The 25,157-nt window shown below is 55.1% G+C and overlaps 1 protein-coding gene across 2 annotated transcripts in view; it reads left to right on the top strand.

Moving 5' to 3' along the window:
- The window catches only part of SCAP (SREBF chaperone), a 55,696-nt gene that overhangs the window by 26,308 nt on the left and 4,231 nt on the right, over positions 1-25,157 (top strand). For both annotated transcript variants that reach the window (XM_053936382.1, XM_053936374.1), the window contains exons 5-20: positions 9,130-9,350; positions 11,033-11,138; positions 11,930-12,102; positions 13,382-13,508; positions 14,456-14,568; positions 15,234-15,328; positions 15,864-15,962; positions 17,017-17,226; positions 18,868-19,283; positions 20,240-20,413; positions 21,213-21,408; positions 22,165-22,280; positions 22,375-22,942; positions 23,351-23,436; positions 24,028-24,110; positions 24,821-24,987. In XM_053936382.1, the coding sequence (XP_053792357.1) occupies positions 9,130-9,350; positions 11,033-11,138; positions 11,930-12,102; positions 13,382-13,508; positions 14,456-14,568; positions 15,234-15,328; positions 15,864-15,962; positions 17,017-17,226; positions 18,868-19,283; positions 20,240-20,413; positions 21,213-21,408; positions 22,165-22,280; positions 22,375-22,942; positions 23,351-23,436; positions 24,028-24,110; positions 24,821-24,987 (2,950 nt within the window). The remainder of the gene's footprint in view (positions 1-9,129; positions 9,351-11,032; positions 11,139-11,929; positions 12,103-13,381; positions 13,509-14,455; positions 14,569-15,233; positions 15,329-15,863; positions 15,963-17,016; positions 17,227-18,867; positions 19,284-20,239; positions 20,414-21,212; positions 21,409-22,164; positions 22,281-22,374; positions 22,943-23,350; positions 23,437-24,027; positions 24,111-24,820; positions 24,988-25,157) is intronic.

The raw sequence follows: 25,157 nt of genomic DNA, 5'->3' as shown, positions 1-25,157 counted from the left end.
GCGCTTCCCTTGCTGCCCCAGCGCCTGCTCGGCGCCCGCCCGCATGCACGGCCAGTTTTCCGAGGGCAGCGCAAACCCGCCGAGCCTGTGGTGCCCACGGTGCCCGTGGAGCCCGTGCGGTGCCCGCAGAGCTCGTGTGATGCCCGCGGAGCCCGTGCGATGCTCGTGGGCCTGTGCGATGCCCATGGACTCATGCGATGCCTGTGGTGCCCACGGAGCTCGTGCAGTGCCCGCGGAGCCTGTGCGATGCCTGCGGTGCCTGCAGAGCCCGTGCGATGCCCAGGGTGCCCGTGCGGTGCCCACGGAGCCCGTGCGATGCCCATGGTGCCTGCAGAGCCCGTGCAATGCCCGCGGTGCCCACGGTGCCCGTGCAATGCCCAGGGTGCCCACGGTGCCCGTGTGGTGCCCGCAGAGCCCGTGCAATACCCGTGGTGCCCGCAGAGCCCGTGCAATGCCCGGGGTGCCCGCAGAGCCCGTGCAATACCCGTGGTGCCCGCAGAGCCCGTGCAATGCCCGGGGTGCCTGCAGAGCCCGTGCGATGCCCGCGGTGCCCATGGTGCCCGTGCGATGCCTGTGGTGCTCGCAGAGCCTGTGCAATGCCCACGGAGCTCGTGTGATGCCCATGGAGCTCATGTGATGCCCGGGGTGCCTGTGCGATGCCCGCAGTGCCCACGGTGCCCGTGCGGTGCCTGCGGTGCCCATGGTGCCTGCAGAGCCCGTGCAATGCCCGCGGAGCTCGTGCGATGCCCGGGGTGCCCGTGCAATGCCCATGCAGTGCCCACGGTGCCCGTGTGATGCCCGCGGAGTTTCTCACAGAGCTGGTGTGATGCCCACGGTGCCTGTGCGATGCCTGTGGTGCCCGTGCGATGCCCGTGTGATGCCCACGGTGACCGTGCGGTGCCTGCGGTGCCCACAGAGCCCGTGCGGTGCCCGTGCGGTGCCCGCGGTGCCCGTGCGGTGCCTGCGGTGCCCACAGAGCCCGTGCGGTGCCCGTGTGATGCCCGCGGAGTTTCTCACAGAGCTGGTGTGATGCCCACGGTGACCGTGCGGTGCCTGCGGTGCCCACAGAGCCCGTGCGGTGCCCGTGCGGTGCCCGCGGTGCCCGTGCGGTGCCTGCGGTGCCCACAGAGCCCGTGCGGTGCCCGTGCGGTGCCCGCGGTGCCCGTGCGGTGCCCGCGGTGCCCGTGCGGTGCCCGCGGAGTTTCTCGCGGAGCCGCGGCACGGCGCAGTTCCGGCCGGCGCCACACGGGGGCGGTGCGGGGGCGGCCGGGGGGCGCTGCGCGGGTCGCTCTCGGGGTGCGGGTGTCGAGGTGAGCCCGAGAGGGTAAAAGTGTAAAAGTGTAAAAGTGTAAAAGTGTAAAAGTGTAAAAGTGTAAAAGTGTAAAAGTGTAAAAGTGTAAAAGTCCTTGTTCCCAGCCCCGCAGCCACAGGAGGAGTCTGAACGCGCAGGGCCGGCTTCTCAAGGGTGTTTATTTTCCCTGATCTAGAACATTCTCTCTCTGCCCTGCTGAGCTCTGTCCAGCAGCTCGGCCATGGCATTCTGTCTGCCCTCAGGGCAGTGTTCACATTTTATACCCAAAACTCCGTGTGCTGTGGTTACAATAACGTGCCAATGTCTGTCATTGGTGTTGGACAGTGTGTCTGTGCCTTAAACCAACAGAAAAGTGTCACCAGCACAGCGAGACATGGAGGGCAAGGAGAAGGAGAAGGAGGTCAGGACACGCCCAAATCTCTCCATCTTGTCCCCTGAATCCCTTATCTTAAAAACCCCAAAATTCTACTTTTTCACCCTGTGTTAATTCAGCTACCACACTACTCAAACCCTTGTGGTTGTAATTCCTCACACAGAGTTGGCAGCTTTTCCCACAGGCTGAAATGGAAGCCACAGGTGATTTTGACTTTGTGCCAGGGTCTGTGAGCCCCTGCCAGGGTCTGGAGCCAGCCAGGGCAGCCACAGGGATGAGCTGGGCTCCCACAAAGCAAAACACAGCCTGGGACTGGCATGTGGAGCAGAGGCTCCTTCGGGGGCTCCTTGTGCCTCAGAACCCAGAGCCACCCGAGCATCGGCCTCGACTGCCCTTGTGAAAAACACCAATCACTTGCTTTGTAAAATTATAAAAGTTTAATAAGAATAAAATGGTTATAAAAATAGTAATACAATTAGAGCAACAAAAGTTTAGAGTTAGGACAATTACAAGACAATAAAAAGCAAAGAATTCCGGACGTCTGGGTGTTTTTGGGCACTGAGCTGCCAAAACCATGCCTGTGAACAAAGGGATAACCCTGAAAAGCAACAGCCTGTTGCATATTCATACATCTCATACATGGTGCAAAATTCCTTGCAAATTAAGAATTTTTCTGGTTTTTGTCTTCCTCTTAATCCTGGTGGTTCCATAAAGAGGAGAGAAGGTGGAGGGATGTTTGTCTTTTCTGATAAGGAGGCTGTAACTCTTTATGTGCCCTGTGGCTGTTATCTCTGTTCAAAGGGTTTCTTGATTATCTTATCCCTTTTCTTGAGCTAGTTAAAAATACCTTACATCACAGAGTTTATATTTTAACATTATGTTATAACCTAAAACTATATTTAACACACCACTCAAGAGAATTAATACAGCAGAACTTTCTAACATCACACCTATAATATTCATTGTAATATTTGCAAAAAGCCAATCATAAAGCATGGATTTTTCACTCCCTCCTCGGGCCTCGATTGCCCTCTGAGCCAGCAGCAGCATCCCAGGCCGGGCTGGCCTCAGCATGAGTGGTTTTACCCCGTCAGTTTTACTGAAAAGTTTCAATTTTGTCATTTGGAGCTGTTAAAAGGGACACGGGGCTCAGGAGAGCTCCTGAAACAGGGCTACCCGTTGGTCTCTAACAAAATATATAACAGTATAGCAATATAACAAACAATATATAACAATGTAACAAAGCCGTTGGTTATTTATTATATTTTTGTAAAAATATATTTGCATAGCTACAGAGAGATATAGATGTAGGTGTAGATATATAATGATTACTGAAAAAAACCAGTTACAGTGACAAGGTATAGCATTAAAGCCAGAGTGCTCGTGGTAGCAGAGGACAGCCCAAACCAGTAATTTTACTTGTATTGATGTAGGTATAGATACATATATAGAAACACAAACACACATATAAAATATACACACAAACACACACATAAAATAAACAAAAATACATATAAATGAATACAAACACAAACACACATATAAAATAAACACACAAACACACACATAAAATAAACAAAGCCACACATATAAACGAATACAAACACAAACACACACAAAATAAACAAAACCACACATATAAACAAATACAAACACAAACACACGTATAAAAGAAATAAAACACACAAACACACACATAAACAAAACCACATATAAACAAATACAAACACAAACACACATATAAAATAAACACACAAACACACACATAAAATAAACAAAAATACATATAAATGAATACAAACACAAACACACATATAAAATAAACACACAAACACACACATAAAATAAACAAAAATACATATAAATGAATACAAACACAAACACACATATAAAATAAACACACAAACACACACATAAAATAAACAAACCCACACATATAAACAAATACAAACACAAACACATATAAATAAATAAAACACACGAACACACATAAAATAAATAAAAACACATATAAACAAATACAAACACAAACACATAAATAAATAAATAAAACACACAAATACACACATAAACAAAACCACACATATGAACAAACACAAACACACGTATAAAATAAATAAAACACACAAACACACATAAAATAAACAATCACATATAAACAAATACAAACACAAACACACATATAAATAAAACACACAAACACACACATAAAATAACCAAAACACATATAAACAAACACAAACACATAAAATAAATAAAACAAACACACACATAAAATAAATAAAACACAAATGAACACATAAATAAAACCATACATATAAACAAATGCTAATACAAAACAAATACAAATGCACATATAAAATAAATAAAAAATATATTATTAAATAAAAATATATTAATATATGCATTTATTAAATAAAATTTATTTATTTTTATTATATTTATTTTATATATATATATTATAAAATTTTATTTATTTATTTATTTATTTATTTATTTATTTATTTAGGATGCCTGATAGAAGCTGTTTATTATGTCTGACATAACAGAGATAACCTTTAGTCCCAGCCACGTTCACGTGGCCTAAGGCCCTGCTTTAGCAAGCCGCTGGCACGCTGCACCGTGCCATTTGCTGGGGGGTAATCAGGTGCATGGAAAGCCCCGTTTCATAGGTTCTTCTCTGGCCCAGTGTGGCAGCGTCGCCGTGGTGAAGGGCAGTCAGTGGCTCTGAGGGGAGCGAGGCACAGGGAGGCTGGAGAGCAGCCGAGTGCCCGGGCAGGAGCTCTCCCTGGGCAGGGCCAGCCCCTCTTTGTGCTCCCAAAAGCACAGCTTTTTGTCCCCTGTACCCCTTTGGGTGTAACCACCCACCCAGTCCCTACCAGTGCTGTGGAGCTTCCAAGTGATCCGTTTCCATCTGCCTGCTTTTTGTCAGCTGGTCCACCCTGTTGTCTGTAAAGTCTGGCCACTTGCACGAGCTCGGAGCCATCCTGGGTGGATTTGTCCACGGCACTGAGCCTGTAACAACGAGCACTTCCCATCTCCCTTCTGCCAAGCCTCTTTTCCTGTGGGAATCGGAGAGATAGAAATCCTCACAAACACAAAGGAGTTTGATTTACAGCCTTAGAAGAAGCCTAGATTGATGTGAAAGCAGACATTAAAAGGAGAAATCATACACTTATGTTCCTATAGTTATAGGTAAGAATATGCCTTAAGTGAATCAGAAACTGTGCTAGATAAAGAGGGGTTTTATAGTAACATAGTAATGTGATTATACAGAATAAGCTAAGGGTTTAGATATTATAATAGAGACATAAATGTGTACATGTAGCCAGACCTTATTAGCCAAAAGTATCCACATTGCAGTAGGAAGAAGTAAAGGGGCAGGTGAGAAAAGCAAACCACGCTCTGTGCTGACTGTCCCTCGGATTAGAAGGTCACACACCATCTCACAGCAAAGAACCTGTGACTGTCCCAGACCATGACCAGCTACTTACCACCTTATAAATCTCATGGCCTTTGAGACTGATGTTATCCAAGCAAGAAACCACTCTTAGTCTGATCGCAGTCCCATCCCTTTAATTCATAACACAACAGGCACATTTTCCCTTTGCCTGCCAGTCCAGTGCTTCCCACTGCCACTGTGGCACCAGCCCAGGGCGTGTAAGAATCCACAGAGATTGTCTTTGTTCTCTTTTCCTGCCAGCAGGACAGCCTTTAACTCTCCACCCGTGCGCTGCTAGTTCCTTTTTGCACTGCTTCCTCTCCTGTCCCGATGCTCAGAGCAGCTGCTCTGCCCATCCCTGCCTTTGGCTGAGCCCCAGGGAGCCAGACACCTGCAGCTTCAGAGCCTGGAGGGAGTGCAGGAGCACCCAGGGTAGGAGCAGCTCCGTGGCTGTTGTCTGTCTGACCTGTCTGGAGCCCCAGCTCTGGGATTTTGTAGGGTTTTAGGCCCTTTGATCTCAGACACACCCCCCATGTGTGCACTGTCACTCTGTGCAATTCCCTCTGCGTCGCTGCCCTTCTTACCACTGGCCAACAGACTGAAAGCTCCTTGGCTCTTCACAGGATGGTGCTGTTGAATTTTTTCTACTTGTTCAAGAGCTCGGGTCAGGGACAATCATCCTTTCTCCCTCCCAGGCAGTGTTTCTCTTTTCAGTATCTTCAAATGCTGTGGAACTGGACCCTAATGGTTGTCTGGGTCCGTGTGGCCCTTTCTGGTACAAATTACAGAAAGTCCCATGTGCAGCAAAATCCCATCCAGCTGTTGCAGGATGAGCTGGCCCGAGTGATTGATGTTTGTAACTCTTCTGTCAGCATTTGCAAAGCCTGTCGGTGGCTGTCGAGCCATTCCCAGTTGTGGATTTTCCTCACAAATGTGTACAAGGGTCTTGCTATTATAGAAAACCCAGGAATATGATTTCTCCAGTAGCCCAAAGTATCTTTTGAGGTTCCTTTTCAGTAGTGGGGGTAGATACAGCATCTAATTTTGTAATGGTTTCAGCTGGAATTGCAGCTTGGCCTGCTACCCCCAGGTTCCCAGGAATTCCACCTCTTTAGGGGGGCCTGGGCTCTTAGCTGAGGGCACTTCTATCCCCTCCCCATTTAATCTGTTCTGCATATCCTGTGCTGTTGTTCTTACTGCACTTTCCTCCTCACCTCCTACCAGCAATGTAGTGAAAGATCTCTTCTCCTTCCTGAGGTTTTCTTTGCTGGAGTTCAGCTGAAGCCTTGTGTGCTCCGCTCTGCTGGGCGTGTGCATAAATCCCTGAGGCAGGCAGCTGAAGGCGGGTTGTGCTCCTTCCCAAGTGAATGCAGGTTTGGGTTTATCTTCTTCCTGAACTGGGACCATCAAAAACATCTTTTCTTTGCCAGGCTGCCATGCCTTTGTGTGCAGCCTCCTGCAGAGCAGCAGTGAGCTTTGCAACATTTGGGCCTGCTGCAGGGAGTGCTTCTGTGTCAGCATCGAGCCTTTGATAATCAACTGCTAAATGCCAGCTCCTGTCTTCTTTTATCACCTGTCCAGCAGGGGGATTGTGAATGCATCCTAAATATAGTGGCCCTCTGTTCTAAATCCTTCATTGCTTCATTTATCCCTTGTTTGGCTGCAGGAGGCACAGGGAACAGTTTAATGTCAGTTAGAAACAGGTAAAACTGGAGCCCTTTTTAAGAGACTGATTTTCCTACCCTTCCCAGAAAGATTACTCTGGGGTTTTTGTTGGGTCCAAAGGACCAAAGATCCCTGGTTGGTAACTGGCAAAGCTTCCCTTTAAGGATGTCATGCCCTAAAATGTTTTCTTCATGATCTGCCATCACAAATGTGTGTGAAGTCATTCACTTTTCCCCAGGTAACCATAAACACACTTTGGTGGTGTAACAGAGAATGCTTTTTCCATTAAAACCAGTTAAATGAACTTCCCTATTTTGAAAATGTAAATGTAGCTTTTTAGCATCCTTGGGAGTAATTAAAGAGGTCTGAGCTCCGGTGTCAGTTAAGGATGTTACAGGCTGTCCAGGGAATGGTCAGAGGGTTTCTGTTTTGGGGATGTTTGCTGAGGTGTGTCCCAGGCCTCAGTTCAGCAGTGAGGTGTTTTTGGGCAGCTGGGAGACAGCAGGGCAGTGTTAACCCCCTGGAGCCAGGATAACTCCTAGCAGACAGTAACAGTGACTCCCATGAGACACTTGCACTGTCTGGTCACGGAGCAGGTGCCAGGCAGCAGAGCAGCTCCTGCTGGGGTGACATGTCCTGTTACACTTGTGTGTCCTGTGGGAGCCCAGGATACCCCTCTGGCTGCCCTGGCTGGCTCCAGACCCTGGCAGGGGCTCACAGACCCTGGCACAAAGTCAAAAACACCTGTGGCTTCCATTTTAGCTCCTGGAAAAAACTGCCAACTCTGTGTGAGGAATTACCAGCCACAAGGGTTTGAGTAGTGTGATAGGTGAAATAACTAATATTTCAACTACATATCAACTATATATTATTATATATTATATATATTAAAAACAGGGTGAAAAAGTAGAATTTTGGGGTTTTTAGAATGGGGTTCAGGGGAAAAGATGGAGCAAGATGGAGGGATTTGGGTGTGTCCTGACCTTCTTCTCCTTCTCCTTGCCCTCCATGTCTTGCTGTGCTGGTGACACTTTTCTGTTGGTTTCAGGCACAGACACACTGTCCAACACCAATGACAGACATTGGCACGTTATTGTAACCATGGCACACGGAGTTTTTGGTATAAAATGTGAACACTGCCCTGAGGGCAGACAGAATGCCATGGCCGAGCTGCTGGACAGAGCTCAGCAGGGCAGAGAGAGAATGTTCTAGAGAAGGGAAAATGAACACCCTTGAGAAGCCGACCCTGCGCGTTCAGACTCCTCCTGTGGCTGTGGGGCTGGGAACAAGGACTTTTACACTTTTACACTTTTACACTTTTACACTTTTACACTTTTACACTTTTACCCTCTCGGGCTCACCTCGACACCCGCACCCCGAGATGTCCCTCCCAGCAGCTGCTCTGGCACTCACCCTTCCCAGCAGGGCCTGTTGTACACCCAGGCTGGGTCTTGCTTGAGTTGGTGGTTGCTAAGGATGGTGCAGGCTCCAGCTCCTACCAGTTACAGCTGTGTGCAGTCCTGAACCCCTCAGGAATGCTCCTTTCCACACAATAATGCACAGGAATCAGGACACACCGCCCAGGAGCAGACATTGAATCCTGGCTGCATTTTAGAGCACCTCAAAGGATCCACCTCGGGAAGGCTGACCAGGGCTCCTGTAAAACATGCATGTGTGCAGAGAGGTGCAGAGAGGGGACTGAGGTCTGGAAGAATTCCAGAGAGAGTTTCTCTGTCAGGTGGAAGTGTCTTAAATGTGGAAGGGAAAGTGTGGTACCGGAGATGGGTGAGGAGCTGTTGCCCTGATTTTTAAAAGTGTTAAGTTTTCTTTTATAGTTCTTTTGAAAGTTTTAAAGTTCTCATAAAACTTCTTCAGCCTTCTAATTGGTTTACATATTTCTACTGGAGTTCTCATGCACGGTTCATGTAAATAATGATTGTTTTCCATTCTTCTTTGTGGGAAGAGAGAAATGATGGACTGTTAGTCTGACCAGTGTAGTTAGAAATGTGGTAATTCCATCCTCCAATCCATGACCAGCTCTAGAATTCTATAAATACCAGATGCACAAATAAAACTTTCTCTTTTTTCTCTTTTGAACTTGCCAAGCGTCTGTGTCCTCACTTCGTGTCCAATAGCAACAAGGAGCAAGAGCTCTGGGGCCAGGAGCCCTCAGGAATGATGCTGGAGTTCTGGAGCCCGTTCACAGTTCCAGGGAGTTGCTGCTCTCAGCTGTGAGGAGGAAGAGCAGCCACACCTGACGCAGGTCCCTGGGACGCTCCTCTCCAAAAGCTTCGCCTCTGCCGGGGTGGGTCCCACAGGGCTGTGTTTGCCTTTCAGCTCCGGGGTCAGGAGCCTGGAGGAGGTTTGTCTGCAGGTGACAGACCTGCTGCCCGGCCTCAGGAAGCTGCGGAATCTGCTCCCGGAGCACGGCTGCCTGCTGCTGTCCCCGGGCAACTTCTGGCAGAACGACCGCGAGCGCTTCAACGCCGACCCAGATATCATCAAAACCATCCACCAGCATGAACCAAAGACCTTGCAGACGTCAGCCACGCTCAAAGGTGAGGGGCAGGAGAGCCAGGGAGGCTGAGAGTTGCCTACAGCCTCATTGTTATTCCATCCTCACTAATTCCAACACCTGGATTGTGCCAATTTGGGCAGTATTTTTTCATTCACAGCAGCCGAAGCTGCCCAGTCTTTGTTGTCTCTCATTTCATGTGTGTATTGGAGCCCTGATCTGTATTTGTGAGAAGTGAACAAATCACTCAGTCAGGCTTCTTTCTGCAGGCAAAAATAGCAGGGTTTTGTTCCTCTCACTCTACACATGCTCCAGCCTGGCTTTTCCCTCTGTCACGCACAAAGGCTGTCTCATTGTCACAGATAAATCAACATTCATCCTGCCCCATTGTCTGTTCTAATTCCTTGCACACAGCCCGAGCTGACAATGGATATCATAAAACTATTTTTATCTCTTAACTATAAAGAAGCCCTCTGACCATGCGTGGGATCGTTAGTGGTTCCATGAAATGCTGCTTTAAACCCAGGATGGATCCTCTGGTTTTAAAGGAACTCCAGAGACCTGGCAGTGTGTGACGTACTGTATTACGTGTCTGAAAAGGGGCTTGCAGCCCTAAAGGAAGCTTGCTTTAAAGGTTCTTTTTGAACATCCAGAGCATGAGCTCGGTGTGACCCTGTCCAGGGGGTCTCCCTGGAGCACGGGAAGTGTGGGATGGGAGCAGGGATGGGAACAGAGATAGGAGCAGAGATGGGAGCAGGGATAGGAGCAGAGATAGGAGCAGAGATGGGAGCAGGGATGGGAGCAGGGATGAGAGCAGGGATGGGAGCAGGGATGGGAGCAGGGATGGGAGCAGGGATGGGAGCAGGAATGGGAGCAGGGATGGGAGCAGAGATGGGAGCAGGAATGGGAGCAGAGATGGGAGCAGGGATGGGAGCAGGGATGGGAGCAGGGATGGGAGCAGGGATGGGAGCAGAGATGGGAGCAGGGATGGGAGCAGGGATGGCAGCAGGGATGGCAGCAGGGATGAGAGCAGGGATGGGAGCAAGGATGGGAGCAGGGATGGGAGCAGAGATGGAAGCAGAGATAGGAGCAGAGTTGGGAGCAGGGATGGGAGCAGGGATAGGAGCAGGAATGGGAGCAGAGATGAGAGCAGGGATGGGAGCAGGGATGGGAGCAGAGATAGGAGCAGGGATGGGAGCAGGGATGGGAGCAGGAATGGGAGCAGGGATGAGAGCAGGGATGGCAGCAGGGATGGCAGCAGGGATGAGAGCAGGGATGGGAGCAAGGATGGGAGCAGGGATGGGAGCAGAGATGGAAGCAGAGATAGGAGCAGAGTTGGGAGCAGGGATGGGAGCAGGGATAGGAGCAGGAATGGGAGCAGAGATGAGAGCAGGGATGGGAGCAGGGATGGGAGCAGGGATAGGAGCAGGGATGGGAGCAGGGATGGGAGCAAGGATGGGAGCAGGGATGGCAGCAGGGATGGCAGCAGGGATGGCAGCAGGGATGGGAGATGAGAGCAGAGATGGGAGCAGGGATGGGAGATGAGAGCAGAGATGGGAGCAGGGATGGGAGCAGAGATAGGAGCAGGGATGGGAGCAGGGATGGCAGCAGGGATGGCAGCAGGGATGGCAGCAGGGATGGCAGCAGCCATTCCCGCTGGTGCTGCTGGCAGGGAGCACCCCTGAGTGCTGCTCCCTGAGTGCTCCCTCACCCCTGTCTCTGCAGACCTGCTCTTCGGGCTGCCCGGCCGGTACAGCGGGGTCAGCCTGTACAACCGGCGCCGCGTGGTGTCCTACACCGTCACCCTGGGGCTGCAGCGCTACGACTCCAGGTGAGGGCTGCTCCAGCCACTGCTGCTGCTGTCCCCTCCACGGTGTTTCCTCTGCCCTCCCTTTCCCTGTGGTTTAGAGTATCCGGCATCTCTGAAGGTGCTTTTCTGGGGAGAAAGCTTGCTGTGGTTTATGGTAACAAAACGCTCTCGGTTCTCAGCTCCTCTCCACAAGCGGTGTCTGGAACATCCCGAGCTGACAGGGGGAGTTCCTGTGGCATCCAGGGCCCAGTGGCTCTGGTTTGACCCAGTTCCTTGTATACAGACTGGTTTGCTTTCCAGTAAGCACTGGTTCACCTGCTGAAAACGCTTTGGCAGCGTTGGCCAAACCGGCATGGATCGAGTGGATCTGAGGACTCTGAGCTGCACAGAATTCCCCAAGGGATGCTGGGATGGATTTGGCAGCACGGGAGTTTAAACTTGCTCTTCCAGAGCACTGAGCCCTGAGGGCCATTGTGTGGCACCTTCCATCAGCCATTTTTACACAGAATTCTGTGATTCTGGGAAAATTCTGGGAGTGTTTGAGGCCGTGGCGTGTTCTGTCCCACAGGCCCAGATTGTGGTTTCTGAGCCTTTGCTTTAAACAAAGTTTTGGTGAGTCAGCCCAGCAGATCTTTGTAGAAATCAGGGTCTGGGTGGTTGGGGCCAGCAAGGAGCCAGCTTGGGAGCAAGGCCTGGAGAGAACCCTGCTTTGCTGCTCCACCTGAAGCCCTGGAGCTCCCTCCCGCCGTGCTCCTGCAGGAATGCTGGCTTTTCTCTCTGGGAAAGCGGAGTGACGTGCTGCTGTTCCCCAGGTTCCTGAGCAGCCTGCGCTCCCGCCTGAAGCTGCTGTACCCCAGCCCCAACTGCAGCCTGCGGGAGGAGAGCGTGGTCCACGTGCACTTCAAGGAGGAGATCGGCATCGCCGAGCTCATCCCGCTCGTCACCACCTACATCATCCTCTTCGCCTACATCTACTTCTCCACACGTAGGTCTGGGGGCGCCGGGCTGCGGGGTGCAGGCTCCTGTCCGGAGCAGCACTGCGCAGGAGAGGTGGTGGTGGGATTCTGCCCCGAGCTGTCAGACAGTTAGGAGCTGCATACCTGATTCCTGCTCATTTGCCCCTCTCAGCCAGTGTGCTGCTATTCCTTGTGATCCACCTCCCAGCTGGAGGTGCTTCCCTATCCCTGCAAAGTGTCCAAGGCCTGGGATAGTGGAAGGTCCCTTTCCATGGCAGGGGGTGGAATGGGACGATCTTTAAAGTCCCTTCCAACCCAAACTATTCCACGATTCCTTGATATCTTCCAAGGTGCTTTCTGCCTTGTGCACCCTTAGATGCCACAGGAATGCCTTTTTCCCCAGTGTGTTCCATCCATTATCAGACGGATCAGACACGTGTTCGGAGCTGGTGGGTTTCCACCTCTCTGGCCACATTTCAGTTTGGCTTTTCCCGCCTCGGTGCGGCGCTGGGGCTGCTGTGAGCTGTGGCCCAGCACTGGCCCCTGTCCCAGCGTGTCCTGGGAGGCCGTGGGAGCTGCACTTCCGACAGGAGCCCTGCAGCACCTTCCCCCTGGGCTGGGGGTGTCCTGGGACCTGCTGGGGCCGCTCAGGACGAGCGTGGTGTCCCATCATGTGTGTCCATGTGTGTCCATGTGTGTCCGTGTGTGTCCATGTGTGTCCGTGTGTGTCCATGTGTGTCCGTGTGTGTCTGTCTGTGCCCATATGTGTCCGTCTATGTCCGTGTGTGTCCATGTGTGTCCATGTGTGTCTGTCTGTGCCCATGTGTGCCCGTCTGTGTCCATGTGTGTCCGTGTATGTCCGTCTGTGCCTGTGTGTGTCCGTGTGTGTCCGTGTGTGTCCATGTGTGTCCATGTGTGTCCGTGTGTGACCGTCTGTGTCCATGTGTGTCTGTCTGTGTCCGTGTGTGCCCGTCTGTGTCCATGTGTGTCCATGTGTGTCCGTCTGTGCCTGTGTGTGTCGGTGTGTGTCCGTGTGTGTCCATGTGTGTCCGTCTGTGTCCATGTGTGTCCGTGTGTGTCCGTCTGTGTCTGTGTGTGTCCGTGTGTGTCCGTCTGTGTCCATGTGTGTCCGTGTGTGTCCGTCTGTGTCTGTGTGTGTCTGTGTGTGTCCGTGTGTGTCCGTCTGTGTCCATGTGTGTCCGTGTGTGTCCGTCTGTGTCCATGTGTGCCCGTCTGTGTCCATGTGTGTCCGTGTGTGTCCCTCTGTGCCCATGTGTCCCTGCTGACCTGCCTGGGGCTGTTTTGCAGGCAAGATCGACATGGTGAAGTCCAAGTGGGGCCTGGCGCTGGCGGCGGTGGTGACGGTGCTCAGCTCCCTGCTCATGTCCGTGGGGCTCTGCACGCTCTTCGGCCTCACGCCCACGCTCAACGGCGGGTACGTGCCAGCCCTGCCAGGGGAGTGCCTGGGGAATTCCGCCTGGAACCAGCTCCTGTGGTGCTGGACACGCCGCTGGGCAGGGTCACCGTCAGGGGAGGTGTTCCTCTGCTGGCCAGACCTCCTGGAGGTTCCTTCCTGCTGAGCTTCTGGGTGCCCGAAGCAGGAGGAATTGCTGGGATAACACATGATTCCTGGAGCTGAGCAGGCTCTCCCACAGCCCCTCCTGCAGGAGCTCCATTCTGTCTGCTCAGAGATTCCCAAGGAGCTTATCTCCCATCTCTGTCCTGTGCTGCTGCTGCCTGGAGGGCTCACAAGGGTTATGAGCTGAAAATGCTTTAATTAAAGGCAGGCCTGAGTTGCTCTTGCTGCATTTTGGATTCTTGAGGCTGCCCAGCAGAGGCTCATCTGTGTTGGTGGTTTTTTCACTCACTGTGGACATTCACTGACATTCCCCCCTTCCAGTGTCTGAGGGAGCCTACAGGGAAGCTGGAGAGGGATTCCTCATCAGGAACTACAGTGATAGGACAAGGAGCAATGGTTCAGACTGAAAGAGGGGAAATTTAGGTGAGATAGACAGAAGAAATCCTTCCCTGTGAGGGTGGTGAGGGACTGGAATGGATTTCCCAGAGCAGCATCTCTGTTGCTGGACCCGATGCTGGAGAGCAGAGGGCTCTGTCCCTGGGAAGCACCAAGATTAAATTAGTGGTGCTCCACAATGGGCATTTCCCAGGAATTCCTGCAGTTTTGCAAAAATGGTGATTTCTGCCCAAGGCAGAGGAAGCACAAAGCTTTTCCTTGTGCAGCGTGACACCGAGGGAAGGGATTGGGGCACAGGGTGGTGTCTCCTCACCTCGACTCCCAGGGCTCTGTTTGCTCCAAACTTGCCTCTTCCCCTTCTTTTTCCCCACGGATCTCCTCCTCAGTTGTGCCTCTGTTTCCTCCAGAGAGATATTCCCTTACCTGGTGGTGGTGATTGGCCTGGAGAACGTGCTGGTCCTCACCAAGTCCGTTGTGTCCACGCCCGTGGACCTGGAGGTGAAGCTCCGCATCGCCCAAGGTGGGATCCTGCTCTGGGAGGCTGCAGAGAGGGAAAAGTGGGGAGAGCCAGGGGCTGGCAGAGGGGGAATGGTCTCATTCTGGGAAGGAAACAAGGGGAGTGGTACAGCCTTTTGTTTTGAATTCCAAGAACATAATGCTGTTGTTGTGGGCACTGCTTGTTGGGATTGTTGACTGAAACAGGCTAAATAAATATAAAAAATATTAGTAGGGGAGAGATCTCCTGGTGTGGATACTGAGCACTTTCCTCAGGTCATGGATAGCAGAAGTGCAGAACACAGGTCCTACAAAATTCCCCTGAATGTGTGACAAAATTATCTCCTCCATTCTGTAAATGCTCTGTGCCTGTGGAAGGATTTGAGTGTGCTCACACCGTGGATAAATGGGATTCGCAACCTTCAAAGCTGTTTCTAAACATCAGGGAGAAGAGATTCTAGAGTGATGCTGATTTTAGCTTTAAAAATACAAGTGGTTTGGATCCTAAATGGGAAACAGGACTCAGAACTCCGCTGGGCCTCTGCACTCAGGAATTTTAGCCTGGAAGGGCCTTTTTGGCCTGTTGCCTGTAAATTCCTGGTTTTAAAGAGGGGAAATGCTGCTCCTTTTGCTGTGTTCGTGTCTGGCACAGTGAAGAGGCTCCCCTGACCTGTCCCTGCCCTTCCCCAGGCCTGAGCAATGAGAGCTGGTCCATCATGAAGAACATGGCAACGGAGCTGGGGATCATCCTCATCGGGTACTTCACCCTGGTCCCGGCCATCCAGGTGAGAGGGGCTGGCAGGACAGAGCCTGACCGCTGCAGGGAGGCACTGGGCAGGGTCACAGAGTCAGGGAATTGGCTGCCTTGGAGAAGCCTTGGAGACCATCAAGTCCAGCTGTTCCCCAGCACTGCCAAGGCCACCACTAAGCCACGTCCCCCAGGGCCACAGCCACACAGCTGGTAAATCCCTCTAGGCACGGGGACTGCACCCCTGCCCTGGGCAGTTCCAATGCCTAATAGCCCCTTTTGAGGAAGAAATTTTCCATAATTTCTAATCTAAATCTCCCCTGGCACAACCTGAGGTCTTTTCCTCTCATCCTGTCCCTTGTTCCCTGGGAGCAGAGTCCCGGGGTTTTGGTGGATTGTGGCCAAAAAGAACCAAGAATGTGAATTAGAATAAATATCCTTGGATTCTCACGTGGACTCATCGAGCGCTGAGCTCAGAGCCAGCACAAGAGGTGGATCACGGGGTTTGGCAGGGAAGCACTGCTGGGTGTCCCTCGTTCCCAGTGGAGCTAATCCCTGTGTCCCACCCACAGGAGTTCTGCCTCTTCGCCGTGGTGGGGCTGGTGTCAGACTTCTTCCTGCAGATGTTCTTCTTCACCACGGTGCTGTCCATCGACATCCGCCGCATGGAGGTGGGCAAGGAGCACGGCCCGGGGGAGGAGGGGAGCACAGCCCCAGCATCCCCCTCCCAGAGAGGAACAGAACAGAATCATAAACTCACTGAGGCTGGAAAGGCCTTTGAGATCATGGAGGCCAACCGTGTCCCAGCAGCACCACTGTGCTCACCGCTGACCCGTGTCCCCAAGTGCCACATCCACATGGCTGTTAAATCCCCCCAGGGATGGGGACTGTGCCCCTGTTCTGGGCAGCTGGGCCAGGGCTGGACAGCCCATTCCAGGAAAAAAAATTTCCCAATATTTAACCTAAACTTCCAGAAAATTTTTTCCCAGTATTTAACCTAAACTTCCTCTGGTCAGCTTGAGGCTGTTTCCTCTCATCCTGAGCTGTTAAAGTTCTGCTTGGTTACACACACAGGGATTGGGAACAGAGCACTTGAGGGAAAAGACACTCTTAGGAAGGACATGGAGCTGTGGGAGCAAATCCAGAGGAGGCATCAAGTTGATTAGAGGGATGGAGCAGTCCTGCTTTGAGGAAAGGCTGAGAGAATTGGGATTACACAGCCTGGAGAAGGAAAGCTTAGAGACCTACTTGTGGCCTTCCAGGACCTGAAGGGCGCCCACAAGAAAGATGGGGAGAGACGTTGGACAGATTAAGGGGGAATGTCTTCAAACTGACAGAAAAAAGGTTTAGGTTGGACATTAGGAGGAGCTGCTTCCCTCTGGGGGTGGGCAGGCCCTGGCACAGCTTTCCCAGAGCAGCTGTGCCTGCCCCTGGATCCCTGGCAGTGCCCAAGGCCAGACTGGACACTTGGAGCAGTTGGGACAGTGGGAGGTGTCCCTGCCATGGCAGGGGTGGCACTGGGTGGCTTTGAGGTCCCTTCCATCCCGAGCATTCCGTGGTTCCCTGAGCCTGTAACTGTGCTGACTGGGGCAAATGGGCTGGGAGGGCACCCCGAGGCGTCACCACCACGACCCTGGGGCAAGAATCCCTCCCCGGGGGACCCTCCTGGCTCCCCTCCTGCCTCCCCCCCCAGCCCCTGACCCTCCCTTCCCACGTCTGTTGCAGCTGGCCGACCTGAACAAGCGGCTGCCCGCCGAGTCGTGCCTGGCCAAGGCCCCGTGCCGCGCGCGGCCGGCGGCGCTGCGCCCGGCGGCGCCGCACACGCCGCACACCATCACCCTGCAGCCGTCCTCGCTGCGCAACCTGCGCCTGCCCAAGCGCCTGCGCGTCATCTACTTCTTCGCCCGCACGCGCCTGGCCCAGCGCCTCATCATGGTACGTGCTGCCCTGGGCACCCGGACCGATGGGATGGCAACCGGGCAGCTGGGATGGCCACCAGACTGCTGGGATGGCAACCAGGCTGCTGGGATGGCAACTGGGCAGCTGGGATGGCACCCAGACCGATGGGATGGCAACCAGACTGCTGGGATGGCAACCGGGCAGCTGGGATGGCAACCGGGCAGCTGGGATGGCAACCGGGCAGCTGGGATGGCACCCAGACTGCTGGGATGGCAACCGGGCAGCTGGGATGGCAACCGGGCAGCTGGGATGGCAACCAGGCTGCTGGGATGGCAACCAGGCTGCTGGGATGGCAACCGGGCTGCTGGGATGGCAACCAGACCAATGGGATGGCAACCAGACCAATGGGATGGCAACCGGGCAGCTGGGATGGCAACTGGGCAGCTGGGATGGGGCCCAGGCTGCTGGGATGGCAACCAGACTGCCGGGATGGCACCCAGACCGATGGGATGGCACCCAGACTGCCAGGATGGCAACCAGGCAGCTGGGATGGCACCCAGATGGTTGGGATGCTACCCAGGCAGCCAGGATGGCACCCAGACAGCCAGACTGGCACCTCTGCCAGGCTGGCACCCCCACCAGGCGTGACTCACCTCCACGTCCTGCTTCCCACACGAGGCTGGTGCTGCCCCGTGGGATGCAGAGGCAGATTTCCAAGGCTGGCTGAGTCCGGAGATGATTTTACAAAAAGTCACAGTTTGTCCCTGCACACGTGGACTAAAGGCATTTAGGAGATCCTTTGCTCAAGGTTCCACTCCTTACAGCTGCTGCAGCCACACCAGTTCTGGCCCTGCTTTTCCCCTGTCTCTGTTTTGGATGTCTCTAATGGAATTGCAGGGATCTCTGTGTTCCCAGCCCCATCAGCCAACACTGGCAGTCTAAGTTCAATCCCCACATGGTCCCAGAGCAGCGGGTCCTGCACGAGTGTGGATCCAAAAACCCAAATTGAGCCTTTCCAGCCCTGCTTGGAGCTGCCAGATGTGCTGGTCCCAGCTGCCAGCACGGAGTCTCCTTCCTGCTGCGCGTTTGGGGAGAGAATTTGGGTTGTGACCATCACGTGGATCACAGAAAAGTGGTGTCCAGGTTCTGTGTGTGCTGGGCAGTGCTCCAGATCTTCCCCCAGGGAGCAGTGCTGGGAGTGAGGCTGCAGGAAACGTGGGGTACCTGTGGTTGGGGTGCCATGGGTCAGCTCAGGCAGGGGACAGGGTGGTGGCACTGAAGGGAGCTGTGTGCTCATCCTGCACAGGCTGGGACAGGGTGGTGGCACTGAAGGGGCTGTGTGCTCATCCTGCACAGGCAGGGGACAGGGTGGTGGCACTGAAGGTGGCTGTGTCTCTGCTCATCCTGCACAGGCAGGGCTCAGGGTGGTGGCACTGAAGGGGCTGTGTGCTCATCCTGCACAGGCAGGGGACAGGGTGGTGGCACTGAAGGTGGCTGTGTCTCTGCTCATCCTGCACAGGCTGGGACAGGGTGGTGGCACTGAAGGGGCTGTGTGCTCATCCTGCACAGGCTGGGACAGGGTGGTGGCACTGAAGGGGCTGTGTCTCTGCTCATCCTGCACAGGCTGGGACAGGGTGGTGGCACTGAAGGGGCTGTGTCTCTGCTCATCCTGCACAGGCTGGGACAGTGATCTGGATTGGAATCCTGGTTTACACGGATCCTGCTGGGCTCCGCACCTACCTCACGTCCCAGGTCACCGAGCAGAGTCCCCTGGGGGACGCAGGTCTGCCTCCCATGCCCGTTCCTGGAGGAGTCCTGCCTGCTGGGGACCCCAAGATCGACCTCTCAGTGTTCCCATCGGAGCCCATCCAGCTGTCGGAGAACCAGACGCAGCAGCGGGAGCAGAAGGCGGGGCTGGAGCCGAAGCAGCACACCTGGGCCCAGGGCCCCGAGGGCAGAGGCAACGGGCAGGTGGAGCTGGGAACAGAGGCAGAGGTTACCTGGGGAGCAGAGGATGAGGAGATCTGGAGGAAGCTTTCCTTCAGGCACTGGCCAGCCCTCTTCAGCTACTACAACATCACCCTGGCCAAGAGGCAAGTGGGCTGGCACGGAGTGCCACCGGCACTGGGGTCTGGGCAGCTGACCCCAAGAGTTTGTCTTGCTGCTGTCCTTCGTGCTCCATACTCACTGCTTCCCTGGGGTTCATTCCAGGTGTGTCAGGGAGGAGCTGTTGAGCAGGTCCCCTGGGGTGGGCAGAGCTCACAAACCCTCCAGGGCTGTTCCTCTGGGAATCAGGGTTGTTTCACTCTGTGCTCCTGGGTGTTGTATGCGCTTGGTGTCTTGTGTCTTCCTTGACCCTGCAAGTGAAGTTTTAAATTTTGCAGAACAAAAGGAGGCTCAGGGGGGACCTTGTGGCTCTGCACAGCTCCTGCCAGGAGGGGACAGCCGGGGGGGTCAGGCTCTGCTCCAGGGATCAGGGACAGGAGGAGAGGGAACGGCATCAGGCTGGGCCAGGGCAGGCTCAGGGTGGATATTGGGAAGAGTCCTTCCCCAGAAGGGCTCTCCAGCCCTGGCACAGCTGCTCAGAGCAGTGGTGGAGTTCCCATCCCTGGAGCGATTTAAAAGCCCTGTTGGATGTGGGGTTTGGGGACATGGTCAGTGGTGGCCTTGGCAGCTCAAGGGGGAGCTGATGGCATCAGAGGGCTTTTGCAGCCTCAGTAATTCCACAGTTGTCTGATACAATCATCTGTAAGGGATGGAAATAGTACATGTGAGGAAGAGACAGCTGAGCCGAAGAAGCTTCTTGGTGAGACCTCCCAGCCTGCAGCACACAGGAAACCAGACTTAGATTCACGGGATCCTCTTGATCTCATCAGGACTTCATTTCTTTTGGCTCTTCGAAGGGTTAAAACCTGGGGAATAGCTTTAGAGGAGAGTATTTCCAAGGGGGATCCTTCCCAGGAGTTCAGAGCACCGAAAGCAGCCCGGCTCGTGCCGCGGCTGCCCGTGCCCTCGTGGCGGCCCCGAGCTGTTCCCCCTGTGCCCCCAGGTACATCAGCATCCTGCCGGCCATCCCCGTCACGCTGTACCTGAAGCCGCAGGAGGCCCTGGAGGTGCGGCACCCGCAGGAGGCCTCGCGCTACCAGCCCTTCCTGGCGGACACGGGCCCCCAGCCGGAGCGCGCCGCGCAGCCCCGCGGCCACCAGGACGTCACCCTCTACAAGTAAAGTGTCCTGCCTCCAGCTGCTCTGGGCTGGTGCTTCTGCTGGGAGGCAAGAAAGCTCCCGAGGCTTCCGTGCCAATGCTCGGGATGCTCCGTGCCAGGCGAAATGGATGTGTCCTGGCAGCTCTCCGTCAGCTGAGGGCAGGAATGGGCTGTGCACGGAGGCCCTTCGTGCTCCTGCTGCAGTACGGGGCTGATCACGGGGTGACGAGGACAGAAGGTCAATTTGGGGGTTTGAATGTGATTTCATAGACATCCAGAACGGTTTGGGTTGGAAGGGACCTTAAACCAATCCAGTCCCACTCTGTGCCATGGGCAGGGACACTTTCCACTATCCCAGCCCCATCCAGCCTGGCTTTGGACACTTCCGGGGAGCCAGGGGCAGCCACCACCTGGATATAATTTGATAATGATTTATTGGGGGTTAGATCAAACTGTGGTGCAAGGAACTTCCCTCTCTGTGGAGAGAACAGCTCACAACCCCTGCCTGAATCTGCAAGTGCTGAACACACTGTGTTATCCCAGTCCCCAGCTGGTGTTTTCTTAAAACCTTAGTTGCTCATTACTTTCCTTACTGAAAAGCCTCAAAAATCTTGTTGAAATTGTCATTTTCCCATTAAACCCCCCCTTAATTTCCAACAAACCTCCGTAATTTGTTGAAAAGCTTTCTCAGCTGAGAAATTCAAACCAGCACATGAGTAATCCTGGCACAAGACTCCCCAGATCTATCCGTGGGCTAGAAACTGGAGTTTATTTTCTCACCTCCTTGCCTCGGTGTGTGTGTGTGTGTCTCCCGCAGGGTGGCTGCTCTGGGCCTGGCGTCGGGCATCCTGCTGGTGCTGCTGCTGTTCTGCCTCTACCGGGTGCTGTGCCCCAAGAACTACGGGCAGAACGGGCCGGGCCGGCGCCGCAGGGGCGACCTGCCCTGCGACGACTACGGCTACTCGCCCCCCGAGACCGAGATCGTGCCCCTGGTCCTCAGGGGGCACCTCATGGTAGGTCCAGCTCGGGAGGAAGTACGTAGAGAGAGGTTACTGGGGCGTGAAATTCCTGCAGCACGGTCTCATCTCCTCCTGGGACTCGCTGTCTGCAATTCCCACCGCCTCCGGCTTCCATGCCCTGCTTTGCTGGGATATCTGCACATTGCTGAGCTCCAAGGGACAGCTGGGTGTGGCACTCGGAGCTGGGGGTCAGGCACAGGTGTGACTCAGTGGTCTGGGAGGGCTTTTCCAGCCGGGATGAGCCTGGGATCCCTCCTGTTCTGAGAGGAAACAAAGCTCTTGGGCATTCAGACGAGTTCACAGTGCTGTGCTGTGTCTCCCAGAAAAGCTGTATCTCTGTTCCTGAGCCTGCCTTCAAACTGGGGCGGAATTTTTTAAGGGAGGCAAGACAAGATGGAGTCTGTTGGATTTGCAGCAGTCCAGTGCACACTGAGGTCTCTGGGCAGAGATCCTGGAATCTCAGAGTGGTTTGGGTTGAAGGGGACCTTGAAACTCATCCAGTGCCACCCCTGCCCTGGCAAGGACACCTTCCACTATCCCAGGTTGCTCCCAGCCCCAACCTGGGATCCAACCTGGCCTCGGACCCTTCCAGGGATATCCATGTCCTCACCCTCCCTCAGTTCCTAAACCAGCCAGTTTTGACATAAAATCCATCATCCCTGCAGTTCTGCAGCCACACCAGGCTGTGGTCAGGATCCAGAGGCCTTGGTGGCACCACACTGAGCTGTGCTTGTCCTTCCTTCCCCCCAGGACATCGAGTGCCTGGCCAGTGACGGGATGCTGCTGGTGAGCTGCTGCCTGGTGGGGCAGATCCGCGTGTGGGACGCGCAGACGGGCGACTGCCTCACCGTCATCCCCAAGCCCAGGTCTGGCCCTGCCCGTGTCCCCACGTCCCCACGGCCCCGAGCTCCCAGGAAGCAGCCCGCCAGCAGAGGGGCTGAGCTTTGTCCCTCCTCGCAGGCTGCGCAGGGACAGCAGCGGCATCTTCGACTACCAGGAGGGCTGGGATCCCAGCCCGGATGGCAAGAACGGGCTGGAGGACTCCTTTGAGAGCAGCCACCAGCTCAAACGGCTGCTGGGGCCCCCCCAGCCCCCCCTGTTCTGTGACCAGCCCGACCTCACCTCCCTCATCGACACCAACTTCCTGGAGCACGCCAAGGCGGCCGAGTCGGAGCCGCGGCTCCGGGCCGTGGGCGCTCGCCACAAGGACTCGGGATACGACTTCAGCAGCCTGGTTGGGAAGGTGTACGAGGAGCACGGCGGCTCCAGCTGCAGGAACGTGAACTTCCCAGGGCTCCCGGCCCCGCACGGCCCCGCCGGGCTCTGCGGGAGCGGCGGCTCCGACGAGGGCGGCTGCGGCGGCCGCCGGCGCAGCCTCGGGGACCGCAGCCCGGGGGACGAGGCGTGCGCGGGATGTGACAAATCCTCACCCCTGCAGCCCTGGGGAGGGGACCTGGAGAGCTCCATCTGGAGCCTGGAACTGCAGGGGAACCTCATCGTGGCTGGCAGGAGTAATGGGAAGCTGGAGGTGAGGAGGGGGGACACAGTAACAGGGAGGGGGAGATGAACGGGGACACAGTAACTGGAGTGAGGAGCAGGGACACAGTAACAGGGAGGGAGAGATGAGGAACAGGGAGACAGTAACAGGGAGGGGGAGTGAGGAGCAGGGACACAGTAACAGGAGTGGAGATGAGGAATAGACACAATGACAGGAAAGTGGAGATGAGCAGGGACACAGTGACAGGGAGGTGGAGATGAGGAGCAGGGATGCAGTAATGGGAGGCAGGAGGTCACACAGCCTGGGAGCATGGCACAGGGAGCTGTGACCTGCTCACTCAGCCCAGGAGCAGAGCACACAGAGCTGTTCAGGATCCCAGATCCCCCTGTGTCCAGTGCTCCTCTGGCCAGTGTCACCGCACTGTCCCTCCTGCCCCAGGTGTGGGATGCCATCGAGGGGACCCTCCGCAGCAGCAATGATGAAGGACAATCCGGCATCACAGCCCTCGTCTTCCTCAACAACAGGTAACTCCTTGTGCAGGTGCTGGGAGATCCCCAGCCCCAACCTCCACGGCAGCTGCCGGCAGCAGAGGCTCGGCTGGGATGCCTCTGCCTTGGAATCTGTGTCATGGAATATCCTGAGCTGGAAGGAGCCCCCAAGGATCATGGAGTCCAGCCCTTGGCCCTGCCCAGGACACCCCAACAACCCCACCCTGTGCCTGAGAGCTTTGTCCAAACGCTCCTGAGCTCTGGCAGGGTTGGAGCTGTCACCATTCCCAGGGGAGCCCATCCAGTGCCCAACCACCTTTTCTTGCTATCCAGCCTCACATCCAGCCTAATCCTTCTGTGTATCCACCTCTCACCAGCTTTCCTGGCTCCAGGTCTGCTCCAGCAGCCACTTCTTCAGCCCTCAGTCCTGCCAGTAGCTGAATATCCCGAGGGTTCCAGGGCTGGGGCACCTTGGGGTCACTGCTGTTCTGGAGGCACTGCCTTTGTCCAGTCCGCTCAGAGCTGTGTCCGGTCTCCCAGCCCAGTTCCGAGCAGCCTCCTCCCGGGGGTGTCCGGGTTTGGGGCTCAGGGAGGGGCCTCTCCTCAGCCCCCACGTCTCTCCCTCAGGATCGTGGCTGCCCGGCTGAATGGCTCCTTGGATTTCTTCTCTCTGGAGACACACACGTCCTTGAACCACCTGCAGTTCCGAGGTGAGCAGGTGTTGGAATGTCGGCGTGCTGCCCTGGGCTCCTGCCTTCCCCTCCTCCCTCTTCCTCCTCGTAGCTGAGTCTTCCTCACACCCCCTTCACCTTTGGTGGCAATTCTCCAAAAGCAGCCGGAGCTGTGCCGAGCTGAGGGCTGCTGGGGGAGCTCCCTGTGCTGGGACACCATCCCCCATCCCGGGCCTGCTCTGCCCTTAGCTCCTTCCACTTCCCTCTCCTTTCTCCCTGTCTCGCTCGTTCCCATCCCGGGAACAGCCCGAGCCCTCGGCACAACCACAGCACAGCCCAGAGGGGCCCACGGGGGCAACTGGCTGGAGCACGGGGTTCCTTTGCTTCTGGAGCAGAATAGAGGGGACGATTCAGATGGGATACTGGGGAGAAATTCTTCCCTGAGAAGGGCAAGGGACTGGGATGAATTTCCTGGAGAAGCTGTGGCTGCCCCATCCCTGGAAGCATCCAAGGCTGGACGGGGCTATCCCAGGAGCAACCTGGGGTAGTGGAAGGTGTCCCTGCCCCTGTCAGGTGGGGTGTGGGACTGGATGGGCTTTAGGGGCTCTTCCATCCCAAACCAGGAATTCTCCGACCCTGCTGAGGCCCTCGCTCCAGTTATTCCCAGCACAGAGGGTTCGCAGCGGTGCCAGCCCCAAATTCCCAGCCCCCCGTGCCCTTCCCCCGGCTGAGGCCCGTTGTGCCCGCAGGTGCCCCGGGCAGGAGCAGCCTGCCGCCGTCGCCGGAGCTGTGCCGCGGGGCCGCGGTGCGCTGCCAGCTGACGCACAGCGTGGCCTGCGCGCACCACAAACCCATCACGGCGCTCCGGGCCGCCGCCGGCCGCCTCGTCACCGGCAGCCAGGACCACACCCTGCGGGTGAGCGGGGAGGGGACAGGGACAGGGACCACACCCTGCGGGTGAGCGGGGAGGGGACAGGGACAGGGACCACACCCTGCGGGTGAGCGGGGAGGGGACAGGGACAGGGAGAGGGACCACACCCTGCGGGTGAGCGGGGAGGGGACAGGGACAGGGACCACACCCTGCGG

The sequence above is a fragment of the Vidua chalybeata genome, chromosome 1, assembly GCF_026979565.1.
Source record: "Vidua chalybeata isolate OUT-0048 chromosome 1, bVidCha1 merged haplotype, whole genome shotgun sequence".
In the NCBI taxonomy this organism is placed as follows: domain Eukaryota; kingdom Metazoa; phylum Chordata; class Aves; order Passeriformes; family Viduidae; genus Vidua; species Vidua chalybeata.
Note: the sequence above shows the minus strand (reverse complement) of the source record. Positions and strands in the feature narration are given on the sequence as shown.